Here is a 27,018-nt window from a genome sequence, read left to right as displayed (position 1 = left end):
AGCCTCCCTCCCACCCTCCCTATCCCACCCACTAGGTCGTCACAAAGCACCGAGCTGATCTCCCTGTACTATGCAGCAGCTTCCAAAGAATGATTTTTGAAAAAAAGGAAAAGGGGGAAAAAAAGACATCTCTTGATTCTGCAAGTTAGTAGAGAGATCTCCTCAGGGTCCTTCTGGCTTAAGTTAGGAGGGCACATCCATCCTAGAGCTTCTGGAACACAAGCAGGACTGCTGGCTGCTAAGCCCCCAAGGAGCCTTGTGCCCACAGTGAGTTTCTGGGCTCCAACCACATCGTGGTGCATCTTCTGCATCAATTTGGCTTCTGCTCTGGGCCTCTTCCCAGGAATTTCAGAGGAGAGAGAGGAGACTGCAGGGAACAGAGTGAGCTGGCGGGTCTCTCTCCAGGGCAGGAAACCCAGCCCTGCTGCGGTGCTCACAGAAACAAAAAGGAAAGTTTACTGTGGCACAGGGCTGAGTCACATTGATGGATAAGAAGGATCTCTCATTACACTGGTGTGATTACTCAGGCTTGTCTCTCTGTGGGTCCCAGACTGTTCTGGAGCATGGCTTTCCAGGGAGGCCCATGGGATTGAGAAGAGAGTGGGCTCATGACTCTATTTTCAGTTGCCTAATATCTAAAACACAACCCAGGCTCTCATCTCAATCCTTGTGGGCCAGGCCTCTGGTGGAACTTTCTACAATCCCCGGCAGCTCTAACTAGGGGTGGAGGACATCCTTCACCCTCTTTCTCCCCACCGTGGTTGATGTTGGAAGGGAAAGAGTCCCATGGCCACAGCTCAGCATTGCCTCTCTTTTTTCATACACAGCTTGGGTTTCTGTGGGCTCTCTTTGTTTTTCCCTCTGCCATTCTTTTTCTTGTATCCTCCTGACTGTGTCCCTGATCCCGGGGAAGAGTTAGATCTGACAGCTGAAATATGAAAACATGAACAAATCGCAAAGACAGACAGACAGACAGACATGAGAACTAAGCTCAGGAAATGCCTCTTCCAGTATCCTTCTCAAGTAACCTTCTCAGCTTTGGAGGACATTGACAAAGTCCCCCACAGTGCCTTGCGCTAAATAGTTGTTCAATAAACATGTATTAGAGTAAAGTCTGTGTCTTCCCCATACTGTGTGTGAGAGGCCACATGTGGAGCCACCTGCCTCTCTCACATGTCAGCATGGACTCGTTTAGCAGATTAACTCACAGATCAACCATCTGTTAGAAGAGGATGCCTTTGAGTCTCAGGGACTCCCCAGGTGCTGATGGAATAAGACAAGGGAAGATATATTTTGAAGCCTGGGACAGAGGGGAAGCCGAGTGGGAGAGGTAGATGCTACAGAGAAAGGTGGAAAAGAATGGAGTCAAGGAAAGGGCAAGAAAGTTATTCAAGAAAGTGTGGGAGACTCTGAAGCCAGCAGTGATGATGGCAACAATAATAATACGATAATGGCCATTGGTGAGGGGCTTCCCAAGGCCTTGGGAGCTAAATCACTTCCCTCTCGCTCTGCAGGGGATGTCTGTGGGGTCACTTTTTACTTTACTTTTCAGTCCCCAAGGCCCGGGAAGGGATCACTGGGCCAGTGCCACATGTCCTCAGCCCACGTTCTGGGCTGTCATGCCAGGAGGGCCGTGTCTTTCAGCAGGAGATTAGTGTGCTGGGTAGAGCAGGAGAAAGCCTCTAGGGAGGGCTGGGGCAGCAGAGGAGTCAGCTATTGCAAAACCAGACAAGTGGGCTGAGCCTGAGTCCCAATCCCTGGGCCAAGTCCTTTCACCATGGCTCGGAGCCAGCCTGGGGAAATGAGTTCACTTGCTGGCTCCCATCCAGGTCTGATCGGCCTAGGATCAGGGTAGGTTCAGGATACTGCCTGGTTTCCTGCTCTGGGCATTCCTGCCGGCCCCCCATCCCCCAGTTGCCCCCAGCAGGCCCGACTGGCCTACAGGCCTGCAGAGGATCAGGCTCACCTCCTCCAAGAAGCCTTCTGGGCTCCCTAGAGACAAGGTTCTCCCAACCTTCGGATCTCTGTCCATCTTGTCTTTGTGACCCAGGGTGAGCTGTTTCTGGGCAGGGCCTGACATGCATCCCTTTCCTGGTCTCCACAGTATTTGGCAAGTTGTCTCCTACACAGGGGGGTCCTTAGGGAACCAGCTTTGAGGTCAGATAGACTTGGGTGCAAATCTGGCCTCAGCCTCTAATCAGCTGTGTGACATGGGCCAGAGGCAGTCTGTTAGCCTCAGTTTCCTTATCTGTAAACTGGTGGTAAATATTTCTTAGGACAGTGTGAGGATTAAATTAAATGATACCTGTGAAGTGCTTCTAGCTCAGTGCCAGACATATACAGGCTGGCCACCACGTCTAAAACAGGTTCTATTAGTTTGTCATGTATGGTAATACAGTATTAATAAATCATTTATCATGTTTTTTTAACATCTTTATTGGAGTATAATTATTGGAGTATAATTGATTTACAACGGTGTGTTAGTTTCTGTTTTGTAACAAAGTGAATCAGCTCTACATATACATATATCCCCATATCTCCTCCCTCTTGCGTCTCCCTCCCACCCTCCCTGTCCCACCCCTCTAGGTGGTCACAAAGCACCAAGCTGATCTCCCTGTGCTATGTGGCTGCTTCCCACCAGCTATCTGTTTTACATTTGGTAGTGTATGTATGTCCATGCCACTCTCTCACTTCGTCCCATCTTACCCTTCCTCTTCCCCGTGTCCTCAAGTCCATTCTCTATGTCTGTGTCTTTATTCCTGTCCTGCCCCTAGGTTCTTCAGAACCTTTTTTTTTTTTTAGATTCCATATATATGTGTTAGCATATGGTATTTGTTTTTCTCTTTCTGACTTACTTCACTCATTTATCATGTTTTTGCCCACGTTTTCAGATGATGCACATGCTGTGGAAAGCCCTCCATCTATGGTCGTCCACTCACAGTGGTAAGCAGGTGGGTGCCCCAACGCTTGCTACCTCCTGGAGCCCAGATTTCCCTTGGTTCTTTCTCTTCAAGGCCACCTCAGCCTGCACCCCACTTCTAGCAAGGGCTGCCCCCCCAGATCTGGCTTTGGTGACCGAGGAGAGTGCGCAGAGGCAGGCTGGGCTATGGACCTGCCCCAGGGAAAAGCCAGTTCAGGGAATCGGCTGTCTTGTAGGGACTGGGCACAGCATTCATTAGAGGCCAACAAAACACCTGTAACTTGACATGCTGCCTTGGGACCCCAGGAATCAGCATTTGTACCTAATTGCTGTCTGCTTGCTTGCCACACAGAGAGGTTCTCCTATTTAGGAGAATCAGGAAAGTGGGCAGCCTATTAGTGTCTGCTAAATCACCAATCCAACCATCCTATAAATATTTATTGAGCACTTACTATAACCAGGATAATATGCTATAAGGGGTTGCATGGACACAGAGATCTAAGAGATGGTCCCTGGCCTCAGGGAGCTGAATGCCTGTTTGGGGGGACAGGAGAAGGTGCCCAGAATAGCACAAGGTGAAGTTCGAAGAAGGAAAAGACAACCCAGACCTGAGGAATCTGGGGAGAGCTCCCCAGGGCAAGTGCCCAGGTCTGACTTAATTCTCCATTCTTAGATGGAAACATTACATTTGGGATCATTTGAGAGGATACTGGTGGCAGGGCTGTCACTAATCTGAAAATGAGCTCCTACTTTTGGGCTTCTAAAGCAGTGGGTGGCAAATTTCCTCCATAATGGGCTAGATGTTCAATATAGTCTTTCCTCCTCCTCCTCTTCCTCCTTTTTTTTTTTTTTTTTTTGGCAGTACGCGGGCCTCTCACTGTTGTGGCCTCTCCCGTTGTGGAGCACAGGCTCCGGATGCGCAGGCTCAGCGGCCATGGCTCACGGGCCCAGCCGCTCCGCGGCATGTGGGATCTTCCCGGACCGGGGCACGAACCTGTGTCCCCTGCATCAGCAGGCGGACTCTCAACCACTGCGCCACCAGGGAAGCCCTCTCCTTCCTTTTATAATAACCCTTTTAACATGTAAAAACCATTCTTAGCTCATAGGCCATACAAAAACAGGCCAAAGGCCAGATTTGGCTTGCAGCAGTAATTTGCCAACCACTGTTCTGGAGAATTACCAGGAGCTTGATATCGTTATGAGCAAGAAGAGTAACACCTTGGTCCCTGGTTTAGTGTGTAGGCACTTTCCCTAAATTATATGTAACTCTCACAACAACCCAGTGAGCTAGGTACTATTATTTTGCCTTTTATAGGTGAGGAATTGAGGCTCAGAGAGGTTAAGTAACTTTCTCAAGGGCACTCAGTGAAGAGGGGCAGATGCTGGATTTGAATCTAGGTCTCCTTGACTCAAGCACCCACTCTCTTAGCCGTGGTATCACACAAGCCTCAGCACAGAGGCTGGGGTAGTGCTTTTCCTTCCCATGGCTCCCGGGAATATCCATGTGACTAAGAAATGAAAAAGTACAGGAAAAGTAGTCCAGAATTGAGGAGAAGAAAAGGTTGATAAGGAACCCAATGTGGCTTTCCAATGTTGTTCCTGTACTCCCAGGTCCTTTCACATCTGGAAACCTTCTTTTCCTGCCCCCCCACCCCACCCTCTCTCCTCAGCTTTGAAGAGCGCTCTTTTCAGGCACTTTTAATAGCTTCTGGGGCACTAATTAAACGAGACTCTGGATTCATTCATTCATTATACACATGGCTCCATTCCAATGAAGATCTGATGCATGTAAAAGGTCACATATGATCATTCTTTCCTCAAAAAGAGTGGGGCAAATAGCTACCAGCTCTGAGAACACACTTGACAAAATTTTTATTATTTTCCTTGCCACTGAATAAATTCAGAGAGGAAATTAAAATGCAGAGAAGAAAATAAATTCATTTGTTACCTTCTAGAAAGAATTACTTTGTAATTAAAAAAAAATGTAACAAAGATAAACACACACCCACACATCTGTCAGGCACAGCATGAAAGAAATGGGGGGATTTCTGGACTGTTTTCCCAGGGACAGGACCTGCCTCAGTAGAGACGTGATGGGCTCAGCCTGCAGCAGGTCAAGAAAACTCCAGAGCGTGTGAAGTAATGTTTGCAACTTCTCAGCATAGAATAAGGAATCAAGAAGTGTCGGCTGTCATTAGTATCTCCATCAGCCCACTCAGTCGGAATGAGCCGAATTCGTGAACAGTTGCTGGAATCTTCCTGCTCTGGGAGAGCGACAGCAGCTGACTCCGGAGTCCTGGCTCCAGAGGCAGAAAGGAGAGCAGGGAGGACAGAAACACCGCCAAGCTCACACTGGGGGTAAACTCATTCTTGAAAATGAGAAACAGACTAGGAAAGCTGTAACGCATCCATGGCAAGGCCGCTTCTCTGGGGAGTCCGAGGCCCAACAAGCCCACGGTTTGGGGGTTACTTGGGGTCCCCCAACTCAGCAGTTCTCATAGAATGTCCTGCAGACCCTCAGGGATCCCTGAAACTCTTTCAGGGGGTTTGAGAGGCCCAGACAGTTTTCATGGTGATACCACGGCGATTGCATAACACTCGCACTGCTGGTGCAAAAGCAGAGGCGGTGTGAAGGTGGGCACCTGGGCGTGAACCAGTCATCATCTTCATCAGAAAGAAAAGGAAAAAAAGAAAGAAAATGCCACACAGATGTAGAAAACAATCTTAAGGTTACCAAAGGGGAAATGGGGGTGGAGGGCGAAATTAGGAATTTGGGATTAACAAAAAGATAAAAAGAAAGAAAATGCCAGTTACAGTTAGACATGTCCTTGATGAAGCAGTCCAACTATTAATTATATTAAATCTCAGCCCTTGAGGAGGTGTCTTTTTAATATTCTGGGTGATGAAATGGGATGTATGCTGCTGTGTACCCAAGTGAACGTCTACAGGACAAACATTTGTGCCACTATTTGAGTTGCAAGCTGAACTAGCCACTTTTTTGTGGGACGCTGCTCAGAATGACTGATGTACAAAGTCCAGTTCTTTACACTTGTATCTGGCACACAGATTCCTGAAGCTGGCTGAAGTGGATTTTCACTATTGGCCAAACTGGAGCAACAGGAACTGAATTTATTCTCTCACTTTAAACAACTTAAAAAAAAAAAAAAAGCCAGACAAAATATGGGAAATAATGGTCTTCAGATACTGGACAACAGACAGTGTAACCGAGCAGGACCCTATGAGGCCTTCCCAGAATAGACACCCCCATGTCCTCCACCTGCCTCTTGTCTGTAGAAAAACTTTAGCCAAAGAATAAATTTAATCAGAGAAGTGAGAAAATGTGGAAGGAAAGGAAAACAGTCAAGCAAGCCAAAATAATAATAGTTTAGCCATTAAACGAAGTCAAGGACCTTTAGTTCCTCCTCAAGGACTGTAGATAATATCCTGAGCCATGTCCTTTGAGCTGTTTGGCCAAGACTGAAACCTCCACCAGGTGAAGAAGTTAACTGTCTGCTGCCCACAAGCACGTAGACCCCAGACCGGTTGGAACCAGAAGGTTGATGATGCTGACTCCCAATTACCTCACCACTAACCAATCAGAAGAAGGTCCACAAGCTGATCACACACCCCACAACCCCCTTCCCTCACCCTGTCCTTATAAACATTTCCCCGAAAGCCTTCAGGGAGTTCGGGACTTTTAAGCACTAGCTGCCTGAGACTCCTTGCTTGGCACCTGCAATAAACGCTGCACTGTCCTTCACCACAACCCGGTGTCAGCAGATTGGCTTTACTGCACGTGGGCAAGCGGACCCAAGTTTGGTTCGGTAACAACAGCTCGGGACAGTGATCCCTGAGAGAAGGGAGTCCCAGCTCACTGTCTGGAGAGCTTCCAGGCCACGGTGCGGTGAGGGCACGCACAGAGCAGTGGTCTCCCCGAACTGAGAAAACAGAGCTGCAGACTCAGAGGGGCCCAGGTGGCTAGGATGTGGAGCACAGAGCACAGGAGAGGAGAGAGCGCTGTGGAGGGTTGTTCTTGAGTCTCTGGTAAGCACTGAGATGGCCCTGAAGGCCCAAGCAGAGGACCTCTGCTCCTGCTAAAAGGATTCAAGGCAGCAGCGACTTTATGTAGATGAGGTTGCGAGGGGCATGGAGAGCCCCCTGAAATGACTCTTCATGTGTTTTTGTTCTTCGCCCCAGCACCTCTAACCTCTCAGCACCCAAATTAACCAACAGGACTGAGGCTCAGGAAAGGGAGGGGCGAGAGCAGAGCGTTCATTGAGGAGGGAGGCCTGCACCTTACACCCCAAAAGCTGTGCATCAGCAGAGGTATTCTGGAACTCACTCTGGCCATCCTCACTTAGAGCCAGAGCGGGTGGATTTACTAGGAAGTTAGTGAGGCTGAAGTTGTAGAGTTCCTCACTGACAAGTCCTGGGCGTGGTCTCCATTCACACTCCCACATCATGTTTTTGGCAACTTTATTTTTCTTCAGAGGGGCTCCCAAATTATATAAGCTTCAGGATTCACAAAATCTGGATTCTCCTCTGGTATAAGGAGGTTTTCCACCTCGATCCCTGTCTTCGGACCGCGTGATGCACTCTTTATGTAACATAAAATGTCCTATTGACAAACCAGCTCATTGTTATTCATTCGTCTGTTTAGCAAAGGTGCCCTGGACCAGCTCTCGGACGCTGGGCTGAGCATGACAGCTGTGGTCGCTGTCTTTACGGAACATTCAGTCTGACAGTGGAGAAGAGGGTTAGTAATCACCCATGGAGATGTCACTGATCAGGTGGTGAGTGCAGTGAAGGGCTGTGGGGTGCTGTGAGCAAGGACAGTGGGGTTCCCAAACTCTTCTGGAGGGTGGAGGTCAGGGGGCCTTCCCTGGAGAAGTGCCAGGCCAGGTGCATGGTGACTGCCGGGAGGGGTGACTTCCAGGCAGAATGGGCGCCGTGCGGCAAGGGCTGGGAGGGGGAGGAGTGCAGCAGGTATGAGGAGCTGAGGAAGGCTAACGTGGGTGCCGGGGCATGGGTTGGGGTGGGGCTGGGATGCTCAGCAGGGGCAGTCCCACAGGCTGCTGCCAGCTGGGGTTAAGGATTTTTACTTCTCAAGTATTTCTTTTCAGAAAGACCCAGGGCTGGGACCCGAATGCCTTGGCAGGGTTTCAGCCCAAATCATAGGCTCTCTTTACGATTCTTTATAATTCTGCTCACATCAAAGTCAAAATTGCCTGCATCTGGATGGCCACTCTCTCCAAGCCAAATTACAGACACTGATCTTGGAGTGTCCAACGGCAACTCGCCGCTTCCACCGCAGCCCCTGCAGGCTCAGCCAGAGCCCAGCCTGAAAGGAGAGCCAGAGCAAGCCAGGGACAGGGACAGGGTGTGGGCGGACGGATGGCGGCTACAGAGGTCACTTGGGTGACCACACCTCAGAGGAAGCCATCCGGGGTCTCACCTTGCCAGGGAATATTGGTACCCAGAGTAAACTGTCCGTAAGCCTCACCCTGCAATATTGCCTGTGTGTGAGTGTACCCCTGCCACCAGGTCACGACTGTCCTTAAGCCATTTCCTAGGAGGCCACAAAACCTCCGGTCACCCCTTAAAGAGACACAGCCTGCGTCATGCAGTTAGGCTAACACAAGGTTCTCTCGGATCAGCTTAGGGAAGGATGGATGTGGGAGGGTGTAGTGGGATCCAGCACTTAGCAGGGACCTGTCCATTTTGTGCCAGGCACTGTGCTGCTGGGCATTTGCTATGTCGTCAGTTCAATACTCACCTGCACCTGGCAGATATTTGTGTCCCAGAATAAACTCGGGACTCTCGGTTTAAGCTTTAGCTTTCATTCATGAGGTGTTGCATTCATTCAGAAGTAACACTGGCCCTACATCCAAATATAAAGGAAAAGCAATTTAAATTGTTTCTGTTTTCTCTTGGAAAACATCTAAGGGGATTGTATCAATATATCCAAGAAGCGTAACCAAACGTTTAGAATCGTGGGCTCGCACACATCTGCTCCCACCCACCTTGTGAGAGTAGAGTGGATGCTCCAAGGTCTCTCATTGTCCCATCTCAAAACACCCCCAAGCTCTCAAGGAGCGTCTCTCTCTCTCTACTCCCCTTTACCCCTCAAGATGGATGGTTCTTAGCTTCTCCTACCAACAATCAATTTAGCATTCTCAGTCCACTCAATTTGATAGGCACAGCCTCCCACCTCTTTCCAAAGGTCTCTGCCCCAGAGCCACACAATTATGTTTTGGGAAGCCTTTGATGTTTAGAAGGAGGGAGAAAGGGGTCTTGTAACACTGGAATCATCATCTGGCCCGCAGGCCTGGGTACCCCCTGGAGTCTGGCTCCTATGCCCATGTCAGACCTGCAGGCTAAGTGACTGTGGGACGGGAGGGGACAGAGTCTATCCATCTGGGGAGGGGCGCCAGGTGGCAGCTGGAGCAGCCTTCCCTACATCAATGCATGCAGGCTGGCTGCAGTTTATGGGAGACAAGTGGTCCCACCTCTTTGAGGCCTCTGCTGAGTGAGCCAAGGGGATCAGTCCAGATAAAAAAGGACAGAAAAATCCACGTCACCGATTCTTTTTCCACTGAGGATGAGAAGGAACAACCAGAATCCTTCCACAGCTGCCAGACGAGAGAGAGGCGCAGCTGCCTTTGGTGCGTCTCCCGTCCTGCTCTGATTGCCGTGTTTCCCCTCAATATGATAACGCCCTGGTGTCAGTGGTTTATCCCTGGCTGTGGTTCAATTTCTTTCTTTCTTCCAAGCCAACCTGCTTACAAATACTCCTTGATCTCACTATCAATGTCTGCACATTAGACTCACCTGGGAAACTTTTACCAAAATGGCCCCCCAGTTGCAAGACCAATTAAATCCAAATGCCTGGAGTATGACTAGAGCATCAGCATTTTTAAAAAGCTCCCCCCAAAAGCTGGTCACCCGCATGTAAATCAGTGAAGTTAGAACACTCACACCATTCACAAAAATAAACTCAAAATGACTTAAAGACTTAAATATAAGACATGACACCATAAAACTTCTAAAAGAAAACATAGGCAAAACATTCTCTGACATAAATTGTAGCAATGTTTTCTTAGGTATATCTCCCAAGGCAAAAGTAGAAATAAAAGCAATAATAAACAAATGGGACCTAATCAAACTTATAAGCTTTTTCACGGCAAAGGAAACCATAAATAAAACGAAAAGACTAACTATGGAATGGGAGAAAATATTTGCAAACAATGTGACCGACAAGGGCTTAATTTCCAAAATATACAAATAGCTCATACAACTCAATAACAAAAAAACCAAACAATCCAATCAAAAAATGGGCAGAAGACCTAAATAGACATTTCTCCAAAGACGACACACAGATTGCCCAAAAGGCACACAAAAAGATGCTCAACATTGCTAACTATGAGGGAAATGCAAATCAAAACTACAATGAGGTATCACCTCACACCAGTCAGAATGGCCATCATCAACAAGTCTACAAATAACAAATGCTGGAGAGGGTGTGGAGAAAAGGGAACCCTCCTACACTGTTGGTGGGAATGTAAATTGGTGCAGCCACTATGGAAAACAGTATGGAGGTTTCTTAATAGACTAAAATTAGAGTTGCCATATGATTTAGCAATCCCACTCCTGGGCATATATCTGGAGAAAAGTATAATTCAAAAAGATATATGTACCCCAATGTTTATAGCAGCACTATTTACAATAGCCAAGATATGGAAGCACCTAAGAGTCCATCAACAGATGAATGAATAAAGAAGATGTGGTATATACATACACTGGAATGTTACTTAGCCATAAAAAAGAATGAAATAATGCCATTTGCAGCAATATGGACAGACCTAGAGATTATCATACTAAGTGAAGTAAGTCGGACAGAAAAAGGCAAATGTCATATGACATCACTTATATGTGGAATCTAAAATAATGATACCAACGAACTCATGATACCAAACGAACTTCATGATACCAAATGAACTCATTTACGAAACAGAAATAGACTTACAGACATAGAAAACAAACTTATGGCTACCAAAGGGGAAAAGGACAGGGGAGGGATAAATTGGGAGTTTGGGATTAGCAGATATATACTACTGTATATATAGATAAAACAGATAAACAACAAGGTCCTACTGTATAGTACAAGGAACGATATTCAATATCTTGTAATAAACTATAATGGAAAACAATCTGAAAAAGAATATATATATATATATATATATAACTGAATCACTTTGCTCTACACCAGAAACTAACACAAAATTGTAAATCAGCTATACTGCAATAAAAACAAACAAGCAAACAAAGGAACCAGGGTTGAGACCATGAGACCCAGAAGCAGTCAGGACTTGGAGGTTCCTGAGCACTCATCAGGAGCCCAGGCCCCTGGGGCACACTCACAAGTTGGGGACCCAGCTCCTGGACATGGGGGGATTGCATCTTGCTCAGCAGAGGGTGCTGGCTGTGGTGTGGGCAGGAGCTGTAGAGCCTTGCAGCTCAGAGAGCAGCACTGAAGTCCAGGCTAATATGGCAGCTTTTCCTTCCCCACCTCCTTGCCCTCAGCATCCCACTGCCTCCAGAGGCCTGAGCAGGGAGAAGTGAGAGGAGAGGCCCGAGGGCTGAGGTTCAGCTTGGCCACCGCGTCTCCAGCTTTCCCAAGGAGCATTTCTGCTGCTCTGAGCTGGGTTCCAAACCCAAGGGAGTTTTTGCAAGTTATTAATCCCTACTAAATAGCCAGCCATTAATCTCAATTAACTTGATTGCTTAATTAGGCAGCGCAAAAAAAGGGAGGAAGACTGTCGACATGAAAATAGCTCATGGCACACAGACAGGCTGTGTGGTCTTTGAGAACCAGCAGGAGTCGGGAGGTCCGAGTTCTGTTTGCCCTTTGGCCAAGACCTGAGGGGAGCAAGAGTTTGCAATGCTAAACCTCATAGACAGGCTGTTCCAGTTACAGGGCATTTGCTATGCAGATGAGCAAATTTCAGAGAATTGGAAAAATAAATAAATTCAAACTTAAAACTGTACTGAATAGTCTATAATTTCTCTTTGCCACAAACTGCATTTCAGACTTGTGCCCTGTCATTACTATCCCATTATAAACATTGATCAGGATCACACAGCAGTGTAAATGGGAATAACCGGCACTCAATAAATAGTTATTAAATAAAAATGTTTTCTAAGATCCTGAGCTGGGGTATCAGTGGTTTACTTTGCTGCTTTATATTAGTGCATGTTCACTGTAGCAAGTTTGAAAGATGCAGAAAAAGACAAGGAAGTTGACTTGAGATCACTGTTGTGAACAGCTTGTGTATATATTTCTAGTTCTCTTTTTCTAGGTACATATACACAGCTTTCAAAGATAAAATCTCTAATATGAAAGTAAGTGGGATGGGCCTTTGGCTTGGAAGAGTTTTAGGCCTCTGTGGTAGACTGTTAGCCCAGCTCCCCCACACTGTGGGAGGACCCAACCTCCCACTGCTGTGAGTCTGATACTGATGGCTCACAGCTGTGTACTTCTGTGGAGACTTGCCCTTGACCAGATGGGAGCTGCCAACCCTGAAAATGCCTGGTAGGTTATCCAGGGAGGTTATGTCCTTCTCCCAAGGGCAGCCCACAGTCAATGACTGACTGATACACGGTGTAAAAACCTGGCTCCCTTGCCTCAGGGCAGAAGAACTTTGTGGGGTCACTTATGTTCCAGAGCTGCCCTTGGGATCAGGCTGAGGTTAGAGTTCAACCTCTGGGCTTAGCTTCTTCCCCTGCCTCATCCTATACCATCTTACAAGTTTCTCTGGAGAGCACTTCTACAAGAAGTCTCTTTCAGCTCTAGCCCTCCAGGACCAAAACATGAGTCCAGGGCCTCGCTACTCAAAGTGCAGTCCATGGACCAGCAGCTTCAGCATCACCTAGGATCTTGTTAGCAATGCAGAGTCTCAAGCCTCATGCCAGACCTACTAAGTCTACATTTGCGATTGAACCAGACCGCAGGGGGATTTGTATGCTCACTACAGTTTGAGAAGGCTGTCCCAGATATTCCTAGATTATCAGTGTTGGAGAGAGAGAGAGGTCTGAATAGAGCCCAGTGGAGGAAAGTGATTCTTCTGTGGCCTAACTTCCACTGGAGCCTGGGAGGTTGGATAAAGGGAGAATACTGTGTTAGAAGTTCTAAGGATTTGAGCTGCATCCCTGCAGACAGGGAGAGGAATACCTTTTTGAGGAAACTAGAGACAGTGGAAGCACACAAGGAGCTGGCAAAACCAAATATTTATCCTAGGCAGGGAGGATGAGCGGTTCCTGGATAAGGAGGCCGCGGTGTGTCATACACAGTTTCTAATCCTTCCTCTTCCACCAAAAAGTTCATGGAAAGGCCTGGGGTGAGTCTCCCCGCTCTCTGAGCATCTGTCCTTTCATATATAACAAGGGATCTGGACACGTGATGTCTGAGATGCTCTGCCGATCACACCCTATATGGGTCTAAGAAAAAAACAAAAAGTGGCCTCTAGAATTGCAATCACAAGCCTCAGGCAAAGGTGACAGACACATTAATTGAGAGAGGCAGTTGCTAGGATAAGGGGACCCCCAGGGCAAAATTTAGGACTTGTCAATCCGTTCTGTTTCATTGTATCAAAAATTTTTTTTACCGAAGAAGGAAAGGAAGGAAGGAAGGGATGGAGGGAGGGAGGAAGGAAAAAAGAAAGAAGGCGGAAATCACAGAGTGGGTACTCTCCAGGAGGTACTTACAGGGATCGAGGGAAACAATGGAGCGAGCAGCAATTCTTCCAGCTTGTGGAATCAAGTGGCATGGATAGAATGGGCCTGAAATCAAAGAAGAGTCAGTGTCAAGTCACATGGCCTCCTGCACAGCAGTGTGCCTCCCAGAGCTTGTGTAAAGCTTGGAGCTCAGTTGCACACCCTGGAGCCACAACTACCCGGTCAAATTCCAAATGGTGAATGAACAGAGCTGTTTCTGGACAAACTTGAACTGGTGAGGCTGTCTTCATACCCTCCTCAGCCATCCTCCTTCCTTTAGAATTTTCCTTCTGTGTCTCAGATGCCCAGAGCTGCTTAGCAACCTCCCAAAGTGGTACCTGATCAAGGCTGGCCCCCTATAGACAAGGCCTATGTTCTAGGATTTTCCCAACTTTGCGGTTAGTTTCCTCTCTTGTACCATCCAACCTGGGAGCCACTAGTCACAAGTGGCTATTTAAGTTTCAAATCTCAATTAATTAAAATTAAATGAAAGTACGGTTCCTCAGTCACACTAGCCACATTTCCAGCGCTCAATAGCCATGTGTGGCTAGTGGCCACCATATTGGACAGCGCAGGTAAAGGACATTTCCAGTGTCACAGCAAGTTCTACGTGACAGTGCTGCTGGCCCCTTGCCTCATGACCTTAGCACTCAACTTTAAGATTCCCAGGCCTCCTTACAAAAATTTGGATGTAGTAAGGGTGAGCAGGAAATGGTTTGGGGGACCTTGTGCCCAGAGCTGTTTGAAACCCTTACTTTCAATTCCACTGTTTTGAAAAATTACAACTATTATGGTTAAGATTAGCAATGACCATTACAATGGACTGAATGTTTGTGTCTCCCCAAAATTTCTGTGTTGAAATCCTAACCCGCAGTGTAAGTAGGAGGTGGGGCCTTCGGGAGGTGATTAGGTGATGAGGGTGGAGCCCTCATGAATAGGATTAGTGCCCTTATAAAAGAGATCCCAGAGAGTTCTCTCGCCCTCTTTCTGCCATATGAGGATACAATGAGAAGAGGGTCCTCGCCAGAATCCAACCATGCTTGTACTCTGATCTTATGCTCCAGCCTCCAGAACTGTGAGAAATAAACTTCCGTTGTTCATAAGCTACCCCATCTGTGATGCTTTGTGACAGGAGCCCAAGCAGACTAAGACAGCCATACAGCTGCTCTGAGAGCAATTCTGAGGCCATGCTGGGCATTTCATTCAGCATACTGGTGGAAGGTAGGCAACTCAGTTGATGAGGGGGTCAGGGGGCCAGGAGGGGAGGGGTACAGAGATTCTCGGAGCCAAAATGTTCAGAGAACAGCAGATGGTATCTGAAAGCACAATTACTGTTCCCTCTTGACGGATGCCTCATGGGACCCTTAAATATAGATTATTCAAGCTAATTTTATTCAATGACACTTGCTCTCAAGTTTCTTGTTCTGATTTTGCTTTAATATGAGTTAAGATCCTTTCTGGTTTCCCACCTTCCTGGAATGTGCTGGGGAGAACACGTGGTACAGCAGAGAGAGAATGAACTTCAGCATGAGACGGCTTGACTTGAATCACCACCTTGCCATGTGAGTTGTCAGCTCTCGGAACTTGCTGCCTCACCTGAGGGATGAGTGCAGAAATACCTGTCTCACATTGCTATGGGAAAGACTCAGCGAGCTACCGTCCGTGAAACTGCCCACACAGCGTCTGACACGTGCCGGGAACTCAACAAATATTAGCCTCCCCCGTCTCATTCCCCTCCTGCTGAGCTTTTACAGCAACAGTGCTCTGTACTGCAACCCAAAATCAAACTCTTGCATTATTTTCTTCTTCCTCCAAAGGCTTTGAATTCAGTGGCTGGCCATTTCTTCTTTACCCACCAGTATTTGGAAAGAGGAGGCATTCATGAGCAGCACCTCTCTTCTCTTTCCTGGCTGTGTCAATTTCTCTGCAAACTACCAACCCTTTATTTTGTGGCTGGGTTTTGTAATTCACAAGTTGGTGTGGGTATTTCTTGGAAATGGCACAGGGGTGATCTTCTCTGGGGGTTTATCAAAACTGCTGAATTCGGACTCTTTTTGCCAAAGCCCCTTCTATAGGATGTGGAGCAGATGGTGGGTTGGCAGATGCTGTCCTAGCAGGAGACAGGCGCCTACAAAACAAGGGCTCTGAGGAATATGTCAGAGAGAGGTGCCCAGGTCCCACAGGAGGGGACACTCAGCATAGACGGATGGGCTGGCTACCACGCAGCCCTCCCTGTCCCACCAGGTAATGCTGCGGCTGCTCCACACATGATGGAACCCTTGTAATCAATCAAGGTGTCAATCCAGATGGCCTGTGATGGAGGGGTGGGGGCCACAGGTGGGCAGGTGGGTAACGGAGCTCTGGCAGCCCTCTTCTGTGCATGGTTAATGCATGAGGTGATATTCAATCACCTCCAGTGCAGCAGGTGGGAGCAGGAGAGCAGCTAACTACGCAGAAAATTACCAGCCTAGAGAACACTGGAGTCAGGCTGTAGCTGAACAGTGGTCCCACACTGGTCCCTAGTACGTTGTTTCCAGAGGTGGCCGGGGAGGATTTCCTGTGGACTGGATTAAGTAAGCCCACCTCTTTCCCTCAAGGAGAAAGAGAGAGACGGCACAAGGGCTTCTGTCTTTTGCCCTGAGTGATGGCGCGGGGGGATCACTTTCAATCCTGGACAATTTTGGAGAAGGCTGGCATGTGGGAGGGAAGTCAGCACAAGGGGCAGGGCCAGGCCAAGAACAGGACTGACAGGGGCACTGTTTTTGGCCAAGGCTGGGGACCAGAACCCAGGGAGGGGGCAGAGGCAGCAGCCACAGTGGGGAGGACTGCATTTCACCGAGAAGTAACTACGCTGACAAGAGCTGGCGGCCGTGCCTGCCTTTGAACAGGATGGCTGCCTTGGCCCTTGCCTGGAGGCTGTCCATCCACCCATCCTGATCCGCAAGGGGCCCAGCTGACACCTCCCCTCCACCCTGAGACCTCGACACAGGGGAGCAGGTCTGTGCTCTCAGGGCAGGTGGCAGCTCTCAGCCAGAGAGCCCATATTCTCAGGGTTCTTTCTGATTTATTCTCTGAGGTCAGAGCTAGGAGTGGTTGGCAGAGAGGGAGGGAACATTCTTCAAGGGCAGGAAACAGGGTGGGCAAAATTTCAGTGGTGAGGAAATGAATCGTCTAAGTGTGGAGTTGCGTGCCATTTAGCGAGGCCTGGGCACCTGGACCAGGTCAAAGTTCTTGTGTCTCAAACAAACTCCTCGTTACCACCCTCCCCGCAAGTCTCCTCCACCCCTCAGTCCTCCTGGCTTGAGGATGAACAAAGGGAACTCCCTCCTTTTAGTAACTCCAGCCAAAGCCTTTAAAGCCATCCTCTCCTCCTCTCAAGCCCCACATTCACTCCCTCAGAGCCTTGTTTCTCCTCCTTCAGGAATCCCACCATCTAATCTAAACCACCGTCCGTTGTTTCCCAGCTGGTCTCCCTGCCTCCTGCGTGACCCCTTCCAATCCATCCTCCAAACTGCATCCCAAGTGATCTTCCAGAACACCTCTCCCCCCCGACCTTTTTTTTTTTTTTTTTCGGTACGCAGGCCTCTCGCTGTTGTGGCCTCTCCCGTCGCGGAGCACAGGCTCCGGATGCGCAGGTTCAGCGGCCATGGCTCACGGGCCCAGCCGCTCCACGGCATGTGGGATCTTCCCGGACCAGGGCACGAATCCGCGTCCCCTGCATCGGCAGGCGAACTCTCAACAACTGCGCCACCACGGAAGCCCATCTTTCCCCTTTTAAACCATCCCCTGCCGTGGTTCTCTACACTCTACAGGATAAAGCAAAAGCTCCTTTACCTGCCTTGTAATGTCTTTTGTGATATTACCTCTTCTTAGTTTTCACATTCCTCTCACATCACTCCCCTCCCCCACTGCTGGCCCCCATACACACACACCATCTAGCCCTTTATTTATTCATTTTATTAGTAACATTCATCAAATATGTATCGAGTGCTCGCTACGTGCCAACCCCTGTTCTAGGTACTGGGAATACAGCAATGAACCAAACACATGATCCGCCCTCAGAGTGCTTACATCCTTTAGCAGGAGGGGGGGAAGCAGGACAAATATCTGTAAATGGGCAAATACACACTATGTCAGATGATGATAAGGGCTAAGGAGAAGACAGAGCAGAGGAGGAAGATGGTTGGTAGAGATTTCTAGTGCTCACCTATGCCCAATGGCCCTCTCCTTCCAGGCTACGGCCCAGCAGGTTCACCCACCCTCACCACCCCCTGAAGTTAGATGGGGCTAACAGACTTGTGGTTGCCAAGGGGGAGGGGTTTGGGGAGGGATGGACTGGGAGGTTGGGGTTAGCGGATGTAAGCTATTATATATGGAATGGGTAAACAACAAGGTCCTCCTGTAGAGCACAGAGAACTATATTCAGTATCCTGTGACAACCCATAATGGAAAAGAATATAAAAAAAAGAATGTATATATACGTATAACGGAATCACCTTGCTGTACAGAAGAAATTAACATAACATTGTAAATTAACTATACTTCAATTTAAAGAAAAAGAAAGAAAAAGTTAGATGAGGCTACATGACTAGTTCTGACCAATGGGTTGTGAGCCTTAGTGACGTGGGTGTCAGTCTGGGGCTAAAGCATTTGCTGGGGTGAGGTCTTCCAGTGCTCACCTCCCCTGCAGCAGCCACCAAGGAGCCTATGTGTTCCAGTGGCTACAAGATGGCAGAGTTGCCACTTGGAGGACATTTGGGCTGGTAAGTTGGCCAGACCTGCAGTGGATCTTGGGACAGAGATGATCGGGATCTGAGGTGGTGTCAGTGAGGATGGAGGGGTTAGGGGGCACGACCAGAAAGTTTAGGAAGTGGACCCCCAGCGTGCAGAATGAATTTAGGAGTTAAGGGTGAGAGGGGAGTCTGGGATGAGTCCCTGAATGGGGGCCTGGGTGCCCTAGGGGACACAGGGCCGAGGGAGAGAAGATGAATTCAATATGGGGCATGTGGAATGCGAGGGGTTGTTTACGGCACCATATCATAGGTCGAGCACCCAGAAGAGTGGTCTGGTTGTACAGATAAGGGAATCCTTGAGAAGCAGATGGTACGTGAAGCAGTGGGAGTGTCCGAGATCACCCAGGGAGAGGGGCAGAGGGGGGAGGTAATAGGCAGAGGATCTCCTAGCATTAAAAGGGGTTGGTAAGAGTCAACGTCAGGGAGACTGAGAGTGGCCAAAGAGCTACACAAAGAGCAGGAAAGAACGGTTTAGGACAGGCTTCTCAGACCTCAACGGACACACAGATCACCTGAGGATTTTGCAAAAAGGCAGACCTGGTTGAGTCAGTCTGGGATGGAGCATAAGACCGCATTTCCATAAGGCTCCCAGGCAGGGCTAATGCTACTGGTCTGCAGACGGTATTTTGAGAAGCAAGGGTGTAGGCGAACTCAAGGAAGAGACTTTTCAGAAGGACAAAGTGGTTGGCCATGGGATTTTTCTCTGCAATGATTGTTTGTCTCATGTAGGAGCAGAGAGTGAGGAGGACTGAGCCATCCTGGATGGAAGAATTCCGGGACAGGAAGTCCCTTCTCACAGTAACTAGGTCTACCTGGACCAGGTGATGCTATGGGTTCTGGGCTCCATCCTATGGATTTTGAAAGGCATGCTTTCTTCAGGTGGCCTTCCAGTGAGGTGTGCACATCCACAGGGCCCTCAAGGAGAGCAGGAGTGTCCCCTCCACCGCTGGAGCAGGGCCAGGACTGTCTGAGATAACTTCTAATAGATGCAGCTGGACGGCCATTCTCCAGCCCTTCCCTGACCCGTTGATGAATCTGCACAGATGTTTCACACCACACCTCTGCATAATGCAGTCACACTGACACCTGGCTCAGGGGCTTCCTCAGCTCTTGTAAAGAGCAGCTGGGGCACCCTTTGGAAGCTGGGGCACTCCTCTTAAAGGACAACCCCACTTCTGAGAAAGACCCAGGATAGCCAGGTTGGATGGGGAACCCGCATTCCCCAAACTTCTTTGGCTCTCTCCAAGTGCACATCCCTCAGTAAGTCAATCAGTGCTCTCCACAACTTTAGCCCTTATGCTTACCTCCCACTATGTCTTCCCCAGTACCCTTTTCCATTCCCCCGGCTCCCCTTTCCTCCAGCCATGACAATCTACTCCGCCTCTTGAGAAGCCACCTTGAAATCTTGTGCAGTCCTTTCTCCACTCCCCTCTCTGTCAACATTTCAAGGCCTGCCTCAAATTCTATCTCCTCAGGAAGTCTTCTCAGATTTCCCCATTAGGGTGAATCTCCCCGCCACCATTAGCCCTCCTGTTTTAGCATTTCTCAGAGGCTGCTTTTGTTAGTTGGCTGATTACATGTGTGTGTTTGCCGACCAGTTTTTGAACTTCTGGGGCTTGAAGACGCTGCCATATTCACCTCTGTCTCTGGGGCTGCTGCATATGGTTGCACAGGTTGGACACTGCACAAAAGCATCCAGCTTGGGTGGGGAGCAGGGGATGGGGTATAGGGAGGGGGTTGTGGGATCTGATTTAGCCTGAGCTTTGCTCACCAAGCTGTGCTCCCTGGCAATGGCCTGCGTTGGCCCAAAGGAAGAGATGACTTTTTCTATTTCACACAAAGATGCTGTATAGGAGAGAAGGGGCCTAGTCCATGCCCCTCTCAGCATTTTGCTTTGCAGGTGACACAGCCCAGTTCTTTACCGTAAGTGCTGAACAGCGATTCAAGGCTATCGAGGAACAGAGCTGATCATGCCCTCTTTTCTAGCTCTGCCTCTGCGGGCCTCTTGAGTGATTCACTGTGTTAATCTGAAGACACTGCATACTTCTCTGAAAAGATTTAAGAAATCTGTCCCACATCATGACCCCTTTCTGGAAAGGTCTCAGCCCCTCCCTCCTGAATAGCAGTCTGCCTCTCCCCACACTCAGGTGGGTCTCAGAGCCCCACCACATACCTGGGTGGCTGGTGGAAGATTCTACTACCAGAATCATGTGAGGACTGGGGCTAGCTGAAAAAATGACTGTGCATTTCTTTCCCCCAGAGTGAAAATTGTCCATTTTCCTATTTCCACCCAATCCAGTCCTTGGCATCATCACATCCATCCACTCTTTGCCCAGGCCACAGGAGGGGAGATTGTTAACAGGAAATTCCTTTCAGGGATGTCGAGAGGCCACTTGGACCTCCACATAGGAAAGACGAGGGAGTAAGAACCAGCCTGGCCGTGCTTGTGGGCAGGAGAGAATGAGGAAGGTGGGTGAAGACAATAAGGCAGGTTGGCCTGTCATGGCCCGAGGTCCGGCTGATTCTGAGGCCAAGAATCACTTGGGGAGCTATTCCTGAAAAGAACTGAGACTGGTTAGGGGGGCCTTGACCTTCCAGACTCCTGCCCTTCTGCCTTTATCTTTGCTGCCCATTCACTTTCCAGGCCCCGCATCTCTGCATGTCTTGGCTGGTCACCTTCCTTCTAAAAGTCTCTAGTCTTTTGGCTTCTGCAACGTGGCACCCCTGGTCTCTCTGGATCCCTTCCCTCCCAGGCCTCCTTTGTGCTTTCCCCTCCCGCTGCCCACCCTTGATCGCTGGTGGACCTCTAGCCTCACACAGCAGGCCTCCCTGGCTAGCCAACAGTGCAGCGGGGAGCCTCATAGCTCTTCTCTGCTTTGACAAATGTTTGCGTGCACACGCGTAAGTTACTTCTTAAAAATCCAAATGGTTTCCTACTATGTATACTGGCTGTGTTCTTGATTTCACCTGATAGCACTATCATCCCCCTGTAGCAGAGGCAGAAGTCTAGAATCATCTTTGACGCTTCCTATGTCTCATGCTTTCCAATTTAACCTTCTAAATCATTCTGGAATTGCCCTTCTTGTCTAGTTGGACTATCTCTGTCCACTCATCACCTCTTAACTGGACGATTATCATCATTTTCTAATTGGTCTTCCTATCTCTAGGTTGGTCTCTTTTAGATTAATCCTTTATACCATTAAAAAAAAAGATTTTGGTTTCGAGATAAAAGTCATATAATGTAAAACCCACTGTTTAAACTATTTTAAAGTGTGCAATTCAGTGGGGTTTTTTTAAATAGATCTTTATTGGAGTATAACTGCTTCACAATACTGTGTTAGTTTCTTTTGTACAACAGAGTAAATCAGCCATATGCATACCTATATCCCCATACCCCCTCCCTCTTGTGTCTTTCTCCTACCCCCACCATCCCACCCCTCTAGGTGGTCACAAAGCACCGAGCTGATCTCCCTGTGCTATGCGGCTGCTTCCCACTAGCTAGCTATTTTACATTCGGTAGTGTATATATGTCGTTGCTACTCTTACTTCGCCCAGTTTCCCCCTCCCCACCCCCGTGTCCTCAAGTCCATTCTCTATGTCTACGCCCTGCCACTAGGTCACTACGTTCATCAGTACAATTTTTTTTTTTAGATTCTATAGTGGTTTTTCTAGTACATTTACAATGTTGTACAATCATCATCACTATCAAATTCCAGAATATTATACCAGTGGTTTTTGAACTCCAAGCCTGAGTCTATTACTGGGGCGCTGTGAAGTCAATTTAGTAATTTTAAAAAATGAAGTCACCATAGAAGAGAATAGATCACAGAACATTGCAAAGGTGAAAAGGTAACTACTGGCTTCCCTGGTGGCGCAGTGGTTGAGAGTCTGCCTGCCGATGCAGGGGACACGGGTTTGTGCCCCGGTCTGGGAAGATCCCACATGCCGCGGAGTGGCTAGGCCCGTGAGCCATGGTCACTGAGCCTGTGCGTCCGGAGCCTGTGCTCTGCAACGGGAGAGGTCACAACAGTGAGAGGCCCACGTACCGCAAAAAAAAAAAAAAAAAAAAAAAAAAGGTAACTACTGTTTCATGAAACTTTTGTTTCAGTTAGATGTTTCTGTGTGTTCCAATGTGTGTACAAGAAATTGAAATGAATTTCTAACTGTGAGTCATGATTTAAAAAATGGCGGGGGGGGGCCAGTGGGAAAACCACCATGAGTCTACACTGCCTACCTAGAGTGACTGTAAATTATAAATCTGAGTATGTCACCCCCCCTATCTAATGCTTGCCATTGGCTCCCTAGCTAAATCAGTCATTCAGAAATGTTTCTTAAGAGTCTACTATGTGCTAGTCACTGTTCTAGGTGCTGGGATACAGCAATAAACAGGGCAGACAAAAACACCTGCCCTGGTCCACTTTAGATTCCAGATGGGGGAAACATAATAAATAATAAAATTATACAGTGTGTTAAAAGGTGGTAAGTGTTCTGAAAGAAAAAAGTTGAACAGGGTAAGGGGGTTTAGACTGTGGAATGAGGGAAGGAAGCTAATGCAGTTTGGAAAAGGATGGTCAGGGCTGGCTTCACCAAGAAGTAACATTTCAATAAGACTCAAAGAAGGTGAAGGAGTGAGCCATGTAGATACCTGGGAAAACAGCATTTAGGACAGAATGAAGAGGCAGTGCAAAGATCCTGGGGCAGAAGCTGCCTGGCTTGTTTGAGGGCTAGGGAGGAGGCTGTGAGAGTGTGCAGGGGTATCGGAAGGAGATAAGGTCAGAGAGGCAGTTGGAAGCCAGGACTTGCTGGGCCTATGGGCCATTGTAAGGGCTCTGGCTTTTACTGTGGGGGAAATGGAGCCATTGCGGAGTTCTAAATAGAGGAGTGACATGCTCTAGGCTACATTTTTTTTTTTTTTTCCAGTACGCGGGCCTCTCACTGCCGTGGCCTCCCCCGTTGCGGAGCACAGGCTCTGGATGCGCAGGCTCAGCGCTCCGCGGCACGTGGGATCCTCCCGGACCGGGGCACGAACCCGCACCCCCTGCATTGGCAGGTGGACTCTCAACCACTGCGCCACCAGGGAAGCCCGTCTAGGCTACATTTTAAAAAGACCATCTACAGGATTCAAACTGCTTAGGTTGAAGTTCAAAGTCCTTTCTGTTTTGGTCCTGACTATAGATCCAGACTATTTCTGGCCACATCCATCAGCAATGCCAAAAAGCTCTCATTTTCTCCATGTACCATGATGCTTCCCACCCCTGGGACTTTGCCTCTGCTGTCCCCTCTGCCCAGAAGGGCCCTCCCCTGTGGCCTGGCTCACCTCTCCTCATCCTTCTGCTTTCAGCTCGGATGCTCCCCCGTCACAGCTCCGCCCTTTGTCTGGGTGTTGTACTCCCTATTCAACCCCCAGCACCTTCCATGAATGTCTAGCACAGTTTACTTGATTGTACTGTGACTCATGTTACAGTACTCAGCTTGCTTTCATATCTCTGATTCCCAGGAGGCACAGGATCTTGCCTCTTGCATCTTTTCATCCCATTACCTAGAGCAGTGGTGCCCATAGGTCAAGGATGTAGTACAGGAGTGGTTGTTGAATCAGCTGTTGCTGATGAGAACTCAGCAAGGCCTAAATCAGTGGCCCAAGGCCACACAGCTCAGTGCTCCCCGCTCCTTGCCTGGTGCCCCTTCCACTACACCTTGAGGTTCATTTCCTGGGGTTCTCTGAGGCGTTCCTGGGGGAGGTGGAGGTGAGATTCCCCAATGTCTCTGGAGGAATTTAATAGATGGGACAAGCTGAGGGCTGGAAGGGGTGGAGTGGGGAAGACGCTTAGAGAGGCGGCAGCCTGTCTAAGGTTACACCGTGCTCACTGGACTTGGGGCGTCCCCTTGCAGCGTCTGGCTCTGCACCGCGATAAGCGTACCTGATACTTCCCAGGCCCAGCTGTATCTGTTCTCAGCAGCAGATCTCCTTTCACCCAAAGTGCTTCATCAACATTAGAACCGGAGAAGGGGGCGCCAGGCCGGCATCCCTGTGGCCCATGACACAGACAGGGCTTTGGCATAAATTGGGAACAAACTCGGGGACTCCCCTGAGACACCTGAGGGTTTCCTGCTCCGGGCTGCCCTGCCAGAGCTCGGGGATTAGTAAGGAAGGAAGCAGACTTCCCCTGTAAGCTCCCCTCTCCTGCGGTGAGAAAGACACACACAGTCACGGTGGGAGGGATAAATTAGGAGTTTGGGATTAACATATACACACTACTATATATAAAAAATAGATAACCAACAAGTACCTACTGTATAGCACAGGGAATTATATTCAATATCATGTAATAAATATATATATATATATATATGAATATATATTGTATATATTTAACTAAGTATATATATATTTTTATGTATAACTTATATATATATAACTGAATCACTGTGCTGTACACCTGAAACTAACACAACATTGTAAATCAACTATACTTCAATAAAAAAATTTTAAAAAGACAGACAGACACACACACATGCACACACACACACACGAGGACAGGGGCACCACTGAAAATGAAATAAAATGTTAGACACCGTTTCCCTCCTCATGGAATTTCCTTCCTTTTCCCCCGTCTTCCTACAGGCAACCAAGAATCACACTTTCTGGACACACTATCAAGTCCCTCTTCCAATCATCTCTGCAGCCTAGTTCTTCCTTCCCAGGTCTGTTTCCTTATAAATATTCCAAGGTGAGGCTGCCAGCCGGTGATTTATTTACAAGGGGGTATCATTTCGTGCAGCTGTGTGTGGTGTCCAAGCAAAAGGCTGACTATACCTCTCACCAAACTCAGCCTTGTTATCTATTTCAGGTGAGACTGGGGTGATTCACTCCATCTCGAGTTTCTGAGCGAAAATGACTTCTGCCTTAAAAACGTTCAGAATGTAAAACAATGAAAAATGGTAAAGATGACAAGCCTAACAAGTGGCTATTCTGATGGGCACCACTAGGCCTAGTGCTTGAACGGTGTCACAGGGGAGGCACTCAGGTGTGCACGCACTAATGTGCCATCACCCCGGAGCCTCAGCCAAGGTTCCCTACCCCGAAAGGGAACCTTACAAAGAGATGGAGGCGAGCCCACCCGCACACGCCCAGGCCAGTCTTGCTAAAGGGCTGCTCATCCCAAACATGTCTAAGCCTCATTCCACCCCCACAACCTTCTGGGGATCAAAGACGCTAGCGATTTCCCAGAAGACGATGCCCGTGCCCACATGCAGACCACTTCGGCCCGTGATTCCAGGAGAGGCAGGAGAGGGAAGGGCAGCAGATATGAGGCAGCAGGTGTTGGAGGCAGGCAGAGGGGGCAGCAGTTCTAGGGTCAGGCGTGGCTGAGGTCTGGACCCTGAGTTGGCTACAGAGAGCAAATGAGAAGTCCTAAGCAGGAAAGATGCTTAAAGGTAGAGGAGCTGACGTTCAGACGTCCTGCCGTAAAGAAACAATAAAGGGAAAGACGCTAATGTTTATTGAACGCTTTCTGTGTTCCAGTCACTGTGATGTGTACCACAGGGATATAGGGTCTAGTGGGGCAGGCGGCCGAGTCCCAGGTACGATTAACTGCAGTGCAAGTCAGGGGGCATCAGGGAGCAGCAGTGCCAATGTCCAGCCCAGAGGCTGCAGAGGGGCTGTGATGATGGATAGGCACCCGGGTTTCAGGGTCCTCATCGCCAGGGCAGAGGGGTGGCTCCCCTCTCCAGTTAGGGGCTGGGTCGTAAGGGCAGAGGCTGGACCCTGGACTCAAATGGGTGATGTCTCAGTTAAGGCCTTCAGTTTTCCTGAGGTCCCGGCCAGCCCCAGCCCCTCAGATCAGACATGAGGCAGGGCCATATCTTGTTTTCTGGCGTGGTGACTCAGCTGACCAAAATAACTCAGGTTAGCAGCAGCTCTTTCTGTGTCTTGTGGGCTGGGCACAGGCATTCTGGGAAGGCCAAAAGTGCCAAGCAGTGAAACATGAGGACTGCTCCATCTGACTCAGCCACAGGTAGGGTGGGGGAGGAGAGAGACAGAGACACAGAGAGAGAGACAGACAGAGTGGGGCTTCTTCTAGCACTGAGGCTGGGGTGCCCCTCAGCTCTTGGCCCAGCAGCTGGGGAAGCTACAGGGTGGTGATAACCAGGGAAAATAGCTTACAAGTCCCAGGACTCAGAATGCCCTCCAAGGCACTGCCAGGCACACCTGCAAGGTGGTGGGACCCCCTGTAAACGGACTCCTTTCCATGCCAGTTCACGTGGCTGCTCCCAACTCGTGCAGGCTCCCAAAGTTCCCCTTCCCTTGGCTCCAGGATGGTCCCACACATTCTGTTCCCAGGATCCCCTGGTCTCAACTCTTGGGCACAAGGTCTGAATGTGCACCTAACAGAACCACGTCGCAGGTGCCCCTCTCCTAAGGCTGTCTCGTTCTGTGAATTGGAATTTGCCAACAAGGAGGGATGCCATCCATCTCCCATGCTCATCCATATCCAGTCCACATACCAAGGCTCATTCATCCCCACTTCTTCC

At 48.8% G+C, this 27,018-nt stretch overlaps 1 protein-coding gene across 1 annotated transcript in view; it reads right to left on the bottom strand.

Annotated features, from left to right (window-relative positions):
* LOC308613919 (uncharacterized protein) overlaps positions 1-27,018 on the bottom strand; it is a 103,036-nt gene that overhangs the window by 45,253 nt on the left and 30,765 nt on the right. Inside the window, exon 2 of the mRNA XM_081228044.1 lies at positions 13,685-13,759. Coding sequence (XP_081084170.1) covers positions 13,685-13,746 — 62 coding nt within the window. The 5' untranslated portion in view covers positions 13,747-13,759. The remainder of the gene's footprint in view (positions 1-13,684; positions 13,760-27,018) is intronic.

Source organism: Mesoplodon bidens (genome assembly GCF_964165515.1).
Source record: "Mesoplodon bidens genome assembly, chromosome: 3".
NCBI lineage: Eukaryota > Metazoa > Chordata > Mammalia > Artiodactyla > Ziphiidae > Mesoplodon > Mesoplodon bidens.
Note: the sequence above shows the minus strand (reverse complement) of the source record. Positions and strands in the feature narration are given on the sequence as shown.